The sequence below is a fragment of the Salvelinus sp. IW2-2015 genome, linkage group LG16 (assembly GCF_002910315.2).
Source record: "Salvelinus sp. IW2-2015 linkage group LG16, ASM291031v2, whole genome shotgun sequence".
In the NCBI taxonomy this organism is placed as follows: Eukaryota; Metazoa; Chordata; class Actinopteri; order Salmoniformes; family Salmonidae; genus Salvelinus; species Salvelinus sp. IW2-2015.
Genome location: NC_036856.1, coordinates 38,530,320 through 38,539,204, shown reverse-complemented (window position 1 = coordinate 38,539,204; position 8,885 = coordinate 38,530,320). Strand labels below are relative to the sequence as shown.

Here is an 8,885-nt window from a genome sequence, read left to right as displayed (position 1 = left end):
CTTAATGCTCTTAATCTACTTCTTAAGAAAAATCCCTGTTAGGTATTCCATCTCCTTTACCCCTTTCTCTCTCACCCGGCCTCCTCTCACATGCACTCTCTATAATTGTCTCTCTATCTCCCTCTATTTGGCTCCATCTCTCGCTCTTCCTTGAGTTATTCCAGGAGAACGAGCAGAGAATGTCCTCSCTTGGCCTCACTTCTTTCCCCTCCTCCTCCTCCTCTTCCTCCCATCCCTGGGTTGGTAAAGGTACGACTCCCTGGCATGCTGTGCCTGTCAGTGTGCCTGTATCAGCATCCAGTAATCCACCCTGCCTATCTTTAAAGGCCCAAATGCAGCTGTTTTTATCTCAATATCAAATTGTTTCTGAGTAACAATGATGTACCTTACTATAATTGTTTTCCATTTAAATGGTCAACAACAAAAAAACTTTCTCAATCATTAATTTTGCTAACCTGTCTGGGAGTGGWCTGAATAAGAGGCCTAATTGGAGGGGTCTATTGMGAGTGATATGTAACCTGAAAATGACCTGTAATTGGCAGCGAGGTTTGGAACTGTCTTTGTTATTTGTATATAAACTTATACAGCCTGGTGATGTCACCAGGCGAGCCAAAACTCCACTCATTTAAAAACTGCAGATTAGAAGGTCCTGTGTGAAATACCACTGATCACCTTTTTGCACACTTTTACAGTGTTCACTTCATCAGCTGTTGTACAATTTAGAAAACACAGGAAACTGAATTTTGACGGCACTGGGCCTTTAACCAGCTTCCTTCATAGAGTAGGAGACCTACTAGSATTAAATCAAATCAAAATCAAATCAAATGTATTTATATAGCCCTTCTTATATCAGCTGATATCTCAAAGTGCTGTACAGAAACCCAGCCTAAAACCCCAAACAGCAAGCAATGCAGGTGTAGAAGTGGCCAGGAAAAACTACCTAAAAAGGCCAAAACCTAGGAAGAAACCAAGAGAGGAACCAGGCTATGAGGGGTGGCCAGTCCTCTTCTGGCTGTGCCGGGTGGAGATTATAACAGAACATGGCCAAGATGTTCAAATGTTCATAAATGACCAGCATGGTCAAATAATAATAATCACAGTAGTTGTCGAGGGTGCAGCAAGTCAGCACCTCAGGAGTAAATGTCAGTTGGCTTTTCATAGCCGATCATTAAGAGTATCTCTACCGCTCCTGCTGTCTCTAGAGGTTGAAAACAGCAGGTCTGGGACAGGTAGTACATCCGGTGAACAGGTCAGGGTTCCATAGCCGCAGGCAGAACAGTTGAAACTGGAGCAGCAGCACGGCCAGGTGGACTGGGGACAGCAAGGAGTCATCATGCCAGGTAGTCCTGAGGCATGGTCCTAGAGCTCAGGTCCTCCGAGAGAGAGAAAGAGAGAATTAGAGAATTAGAGAGAGCATACTTAAATTCACACAGGACACTGGATAAGACAGAAGAAGTACTCCAGGTATAACAAACTGACCCTAGCCCCCCGACACATAAACTACTGCAGCATAAATATTAAACAGCAATGCATGATCCCGTCTTTGACGCAATCACTTGGTTAAACATTTTTATTTTGTAATACCATTGTACATATAACATTTTCTAACACCTACTTATTGGGATCATACTTGTTGTAGGCCTACCATCAGCAGATTTTAGTGACCTTACTTGAATGTGTGTGTGTGTGTGGTGTGTGTGTGTGTGGTGTGTGTGTGTGTGTGTGTGTGTGTGTGTGGTGTGTGTGTGTGTGTTAAATTGACTCTGTTTAGGTTAGAGTGGAAATAAATAAGCATGTGAAGACAATTTGAGGTAATCATTGATGGAGTGATTTCATTGTCTTACGTCAGATGACTTATGTCATGTGGATTCATTGCGTTATGACATTACATAGTAACATGAAATATATACTTATATACAGTACCAATCAAAAGTGTGGACACACCTACTCATTCAAGGGTTTTTCTTTATTTTTACTATTTTCTACATTCTAGAATAATAGTGAAGACATCAAAACTATTAACTAACACATGGAATCATGTAGTAACCAAAAAAGTGTTAAACAAATCAAGATGTATTTTATATTTAAGATTCTTCAAAGTAGCCACCCTTTGCCTTGATGACAGCTTTGCACACTCTTGGCATTCTCTCAACCAGCTTCATGATCATCCTTTCACCTTCTTTGCATCTCACAAAGACACGGAGGTTGGAGCCAAAAATCTCAAATTTGGACTCATCAGACCAAAMAACAGATTTCCACCAGTCTAATGTTCATTGCTTGTGTTTCTTGGCCCAAGCAAGTCTTCTTCTTATTGGTGTCCTTTAGTAGTGGTTTCTTTGTAGCAATTCGACAAGAAGGCCTGTTGATGTTGAGATGTGTCTGTTACTTGAACTCTGTGAAGCATTTATTTGGCTGCAATTTCTGAGGCTGGTGACTCTAATGAACTTATCTGCAGGAGAGGTAACTCTGGGTCTTCCTTTCCTGTGGCAGTCCTCATGAGAGKCAGTTTCGTCATAGCGCTTGATGGTTTTTGCAAACTTMAAAAGTTCTTGAAATATTACGGATTGACTGACTTTCATGCCTTAAAGTAATGATGGACTGTCATTTCTCTTTGCTTATTTGAGCTGTTCTTGCCATAATATGGACTCGGTATTTTACKAAATAGGGCTATCTTCTGTATACCACCCCTACCTTGTCACAATACAACTGATTGGCTTAAATGCATTAAGAAGGAAAGAAATTCCACAAATTGACTTTTAACAAGGCACACCTGTTAATTGAAATGCATTCCAGGTGACTACCTCATGACGCTGGTTGAGAGAATGACAAGAGTGTGCAAAGCTGTCATCAACGCAAAGGGTGGCTGCTTTGAAGAATCTCAAATATAAAATATATTTTGATTTGTTTAGAACTTTTTTACAATGAAGAAAATAGTAAAAATAAAGAAAAACRCTTGAATGAGTAGGTGTGTCCAAACTTTGACTGGTACTGTATATTTACTGTAAGAATGCTGACCCGTCCATCCTCTTTTGCCTCATCCTTCCACCCAGGTGAAAACCCAAGAGGCTTCTGTGAGCTCACCCAGTCTGCTGGTGGGGGTATCGTGAAACCCCAGATCCAGGCTCCATAATCCAGGACCCCTACAGTCCTGTGGCCTAATACCCAGGGTCTGACCCATGTGGTTGACGTACCGCGTTCCCTACAGGCAGCTTCTTTGTGATGCACCAGCTCCAACTTCCGCCTAATACTGGGAGACAGGATACTTCCTGTTGAAACACGGGACATAATCTCAGGTTTCTGGTTAAATAAGGAGAACACTTTAGTTGAGGGGAGACTGTCTGATAGTCAGTAGGGGTTCAGCCAGGTGCTCTTTGTGATGCTCTTTTATGCCAAGCGGAACAGTGATTAATGAATGTTGACGACTGTCTTATGTCAGGTGTTATGTATAGCTCATGTAGGTGTTACGAAGGTACCTCAACTGAAGTGTTTCCCCTATTTTACCTGAGACATATATTATGTTTTGAGCTCTATATGAAACCTCTTCAAGGATCCTATGACAATCAACCTTGAACAAGCCAGGAATAGAGGCTTTTAAAAAGCCAAACTAGACTAAAGTGCTTCCTTTTTGCTTCTAACAAGGCAAGTTTGTAAGTGTGTGTATGTGTAAAGTAGTTGCATGTTGTTTGAGGGGYAAAAAAGCCATATTTATAGATGTTAGATACCCTGTTTCGTACGATACTTCTTCTGCCATTGAAATGGTCTGTTACTGATGTCACAAGATGTAAACACTATTCAGATTTTAAAGATCCTATGGATGGGTTGACCCTAGAACTGTCTTCCTGCTGAACTGCTCGAACCTGTAACCATACTAAAGATGTAAAGATTGTTCCCAGCTTTAAATCTAGTCTCTCGACCTAAGTCCTTAAAGCAGGCGGCATACTGCTGCCAGCTGCAATACATTCAACTATGACCTGCTGATGTATTCCAATGACCTATTTAAGAAAGTGACAGGAGCATTTGGTGCTTGGTCCAAAATAAGTTGTAATTTTTAAAATGTTTGATTTTAAACAMAAATGCCTCGGAGGCGAATGGACCACACAATGTTTTTTTCTCCAAATTTGTAAAGTTGTTTTAATTTGGGCTAACATTTAAACCCTTCTAAGACAAAAAAAATGTCAATATTATTTTGATTTGATTTTTTTTATTCTGTTATGGTAACCATAGATGTTATTTTCTATTAACAAAATCTGTGACAATCATCAGCAGGATATGTGAAAACTTGGTTTCTTACACTGAGATATGCAAAGCTGTATCTGTATAAGATGTACTGTATGTACATAATGGCAGGGGCGTACATTAAAACAGCTTTTTTTGTGTCAGGAAGAGAAGGTCAGGGGCTGAAATAATTTTTTATGCATGTGTAATATATCAAATCCAATTTTATTTGTCGAATACCGTGAAATGCTTACTTACAAGCCCTTGTTGTTTTAGGGAGAAGCTTTTCAATAAAACGGGACTAAAATATGAATGATGTTTGTTCTTGGAAGATTTCTATAAATGTTGAAAACATATCTACGTTTTTTTTACACACACACAGTCATTTGAAGTGCTCAAGTTAGAATATTTACCCATTTCAACCACGAGATGGCAGCAGACACCAACTCCTTCGCTCATCTACACTAGGGTCTCATGCCACGCGCTGCATGTTTATATTCAGTGCGTGCACCTTGTCTAGTTTACATATGGAAAGCTGATTACAGGTCAGATTTTAATTACTTTCAAATGTATTGAATTCTGGCAACTTGAAGACATGCTGAACCTAGATCAGTGGTATAGGAGCAGGAGGCACTGCAGTTGAAACGTGAGAGGAGATTCAGGAAGCGAATCGTGACTGCACAGTCCGCACACAGTCACAGATCACACCGGCGACGATGGAAGACTGACAATTTGAAAGAGAGGGCGAGGACAACCGATCGAGAGACATTCGTGAATAATAATACAATTTACTTTACATTAAGTTGGATGGAAGAAACTCGAGCATTTCTGCTACGTCACCTGTCAAGAAATAATGCCAAGTGTTACAATGACAAGGTGTCTTTTGCAGGTAACGTTAGCTAGCTACGAAGCTGGCTTAGCTTGATTCTAGCTAACCATCCATCCAGGTCTGTCTGATAGCGAAGTCACAGGGGTGCGTGGAGTTCGAAAAATGTAATATCGTTTTTGATGTACTGGTAATTGTACGACCTCGCCTTTAATTTTTGTTCGCTCGATACCCTTGCTAGTTAGGTTTTTCAGCTAGCTAGCTAGCCAGTAAGCTACATAAAGGTGGCGCGTAAAATGCAGTAGCCAGGAAAAAGATAACTACGTTAACTAGAGAGCTAGCTAGCTAGCTAGCTAGCTTGTAACTACAGCAACCAAGCGACTGACAACCTGTCAATATAGTTGTGACATTACTGCAGTTGCCGAGGATCATTTAGTCTGTTTGTTCCAACAAGTTAATTTGAACGGGGATTTATTTCTACGGTCGGATTTGGCACCAGTTGGACTTGCTGAACACATCACAGCAGCAGGAGATATGAATTTCAAGTTTCCAAAGGAAATGCGAGGAAGACGTCAATACAGTTAGCTGGCTAGCCTAGCATAAATTAGCTAAGCAGAGTCAGATATCTGTGAAACACATTTATTTTTGTCATAATTTTTTCCACGTGAGAAAATGAAGAGAACCGAAAARAAAAACAAAAAACTAAWTCCGGACCAGCACGGTAGCGGGACAGCGGCAAAAGATGTGGTGAGTTGTCATGACATGAGTGTTCTTCAGTAGCCTAGACCAGCTAGCTACAATACAAAGTAAGCCAGCTAAAAGACAGGTTTGGGTCCCACGAATGTAACCTAGCTAGCTCGCTACCTTTTATAGATGCAGAAATCAAGAACTGTGATTTTACTGGGTATTGCTTCGTCAGTGMTTGTTGATTGTACTGAATACACGTCCAACTGATTGATTGACGTGCTATTTTCTGATTTGTTTTTGCAATTCCTATTCATTGGTTGCTGATTGGTCCTTGCATGAATCTCTTATGAATTCTATGTAATAATGTATACAGCCTTATCTGGCCAACCTGCGTCAAGTCAGGTCACCTGCTGCACTGCATGACCTCACTCCACCTACTTTCAATCTATCTAAACACTGACTTAATCTGATAAATTTCAGAATGGCGTGAAAGAGAGCGCACACAGCACAAGGTGGATAAGAAGGGCAGAGGTCAATGAGCACTTGACTTGGGATTATGTTGTTGAGGCATGTTTTAGTACCACTGAGGGAGCAGGTGGTGTCATTTAGTCTGCTCTGCTAGTTCACTGCCTCAGGGAACATGACCATACCATAACCACTAACCAGATCAGGGCCAGCATTCATAAAGCGTCTCATCTGTTTTGCATTTTCAGATCATAATGAATAGACTGGGTAATTAGATCAGTACTCCTAAAATGCTTTCCCAAGCACTCCCATTATTCATGTCAATACTGTATGTATGCTCTCTGCAAGATGTTATGACTAGAGGAGGAGGGGAGCTAACATGCCAGTTGTTTTTGGGAGAATTATCTGGCAGGGAGCACCACAGTGTTTGGCCTTTAGGGTAAATGGGATGGGATTAGAATGTCTAATATTACGGCTAGAACATCGTTGGCGCTCAGAAAAATAATAATGCACAAGGTCAGGATCAGCATTCCCAATCATGTTGATTTCAGTGCTGCTCAACAACAACTCACTCTCAATATTTTCTGTCTCACTCATATTTCATAATCAATAAACCCTCATATAAAATTGGCCCTCTGGAACATAGAAGACTTACAGTAGTTTATTGCTGTTTTGAAGTATGTTCTTGTAACTAGAAAGTTAGCATTGATTGAGTGATAGGTGGTGTAATATATTGCTCCACCCACTCTCTGGGGATATTGATGTCATAAAAGGGATCTTGATGTCATAAAAGGTAATCTGCTCTGATGCTCCACATTTCTTTTCACAAATGGTTTTGCTTTCAGCAGTATTTTGGAGAGAAAAGCTTTGCACTGTGTTCTCATTTATAAGCAACTATGAGAAAAATCTAGAGTATTTTCTAACCAGATTAGTGTGTTGTGAGGGAGGCAGTTTGATCTCAACTGGGGGAGTTGCTTTATGATATTGTGGAATGCCAGACAGAAATGTTTATGTGCTCATTGCTGGCAGTTTTATGTAGTTTTGGGTGTAAGCAAATGGGTGTGCTGTTCACACAGTAGTATATACATTCAGTGCACACAGGAACCTTTCCCTCTGCAGTCAGTCTTTGACACTTTAACATTCAGAACTGTGGGTTATAATGATGTCACTGTCAGGTGACACTTCTAAGGTGGTCTGAGCTCTCTGGCCCTGACACAATTGGCAGACACACATCCTCTTCAAACAAAGGATTAACTAAATCAAACCTTACCTTGGGATTTGTGTGACTGCATTACCAGCCTTGTCCTTCTTCCTAGTTACTGTTTAATGAAGGGCTGCGGTTTATTGTCTCCATATTGTGCAGTGGGTTCAGTGTACTGCTGTTTAACTCCTTTGGTCCAGCCCAGGTTTACTGGCCTTATTGACATGGTAAATTGAAGCAGTAAAAAATTGAAGCAGTAAAAAACACAGCACGGTCCAGTAAAACAACTGTATCACAGTAGCGCTTCACTGTGATCCAGATGATCTATTGCACCAGTGTTACAAGACAGCTTGCAGCTACTGGTTCATTTGCTTACTCCTACTGTGGTGTTTGACCTTGTGTTTTCAAATTGACACAATGAGCCATGAATGGGCCTCATTTTCTCTGGTTGATCTGGGGCTCTGGTTGATCTGGGGCTCTGATTGATCTGGGGCTGGGTCTCAAGGAGTGTGTGTTGGAACAATAGTAGAACAGTAACTTTTGGACACCTGAACTAGGGTAATGTCTTCGGGTAATAAACAACCGTAAATGACTCCTGCTTCAGTGTGTCAGTTAGAACAGGAACAGAGGCTGTTCTTTTTGCAAAGCGAATTAGCCCATATTGAGACACGACTGAAATCTGCAGGGATTATGAATGCTGCACATTGCAGTGTTGTACATTTGTGGTTTTTATATGGTGGAAGGAGGGGAGATATGCCAAGGGGCTTTTTCACACAGGCTCTTCTCTGTTCTAAATGTCTCAATGCCCTGAGAACATATAGCCTAGCCTTAGAAGACATAGTCTCATGATAAGCAGATCAGAGCTGCGGAAGCAAAATAACTTTAGTTGTCTCTTCATTGCATTGGTCTCAGTCTGTGTTCCTTGTTGAAATAAAGGTATTATAATTGTGTATGTGGCTGTAAACAAACACAATCCTGTATTGAGTATGTCTGAATGGTGTTTCAAGGCATAGGTGGTTGACTGGGCTTTATATACTGTTTCCTTAAATTTTTATTTATTTAACTAGGCAAGTCAGTTAAGAACAAATTCTTATTTACAATGACGGCCTAACCTGGACGACGCTGGGCCAATTGTGTGCTGCCCTATGGGACTCCCAATCACGGCCGGTTGTGATACAGCCTGGAATCCAACCAGGGCCTGTAGTGATGCCTCTAGCACTGAGATGCTGTGCCACTCGGGAGCCCTTTGACTATATAAACTAGTGGCCCGCAGTGTTTGTCATTATACCCTGATGAAGACAGCTTGTCTGTCAAAGTTGGTTATTCAATTATTTCATCTGAGCTCCTAGAGTGTGCAGCTCTCCTTTTCTTTTTCAAATATATACATGCAACAATTTCACTGAGTTACAGCCAATCAGAATGAGTTTTTCCCCACAAAAGGGATTTATTACAGACAAAAATGTTTCATCAGCTTTCCGGGTGGCTGGCCTC

The 8,885-nt window shown here is 41.0% G+C and overlaps 1 protein-coding gene and 1 long non-coding RNA gene across 2 annotated transcripts in view; both read left to right on the top strand.

Annotated features, from left to right (window-relative positions):
* The window catches only part of LOC111975496 (myomegalin), a 60,806-nt gene extending 56,278 nt beyond the window's left edge, over nucleotides 1-4,528 (top strand). Inside the window, 1 exon segment of the mRNA XM_070447446.1 lies at nucleotides 3,051-4,528. Within this exon segment, the coding sequence (XP_070303547.1) occupies nucleotides 3,051-3,130 (80 nt within the window). The 3' untranslated portion in view covers nucleotides 3,131-4,528.
* A 228-nt stretch (nucleotides 4,529-4,756) lies between these two features.
* Nucleotides 4,757-8,885, top strand: part of LOC139028960 (uncharacterized) — a 69,721-nt gene continuing 65,592 nt past the window's right edge. Inside the window, exon 1 of the long non-coding RNA XR_011481193.1 lies at nucleotides 4,757-5,788. This is a non-coding gene — a long non-coding RNA (uncharacterized lncRNA). The remainder of the gene's footprint in view (nucleotides 5,789-8,885) is intronic.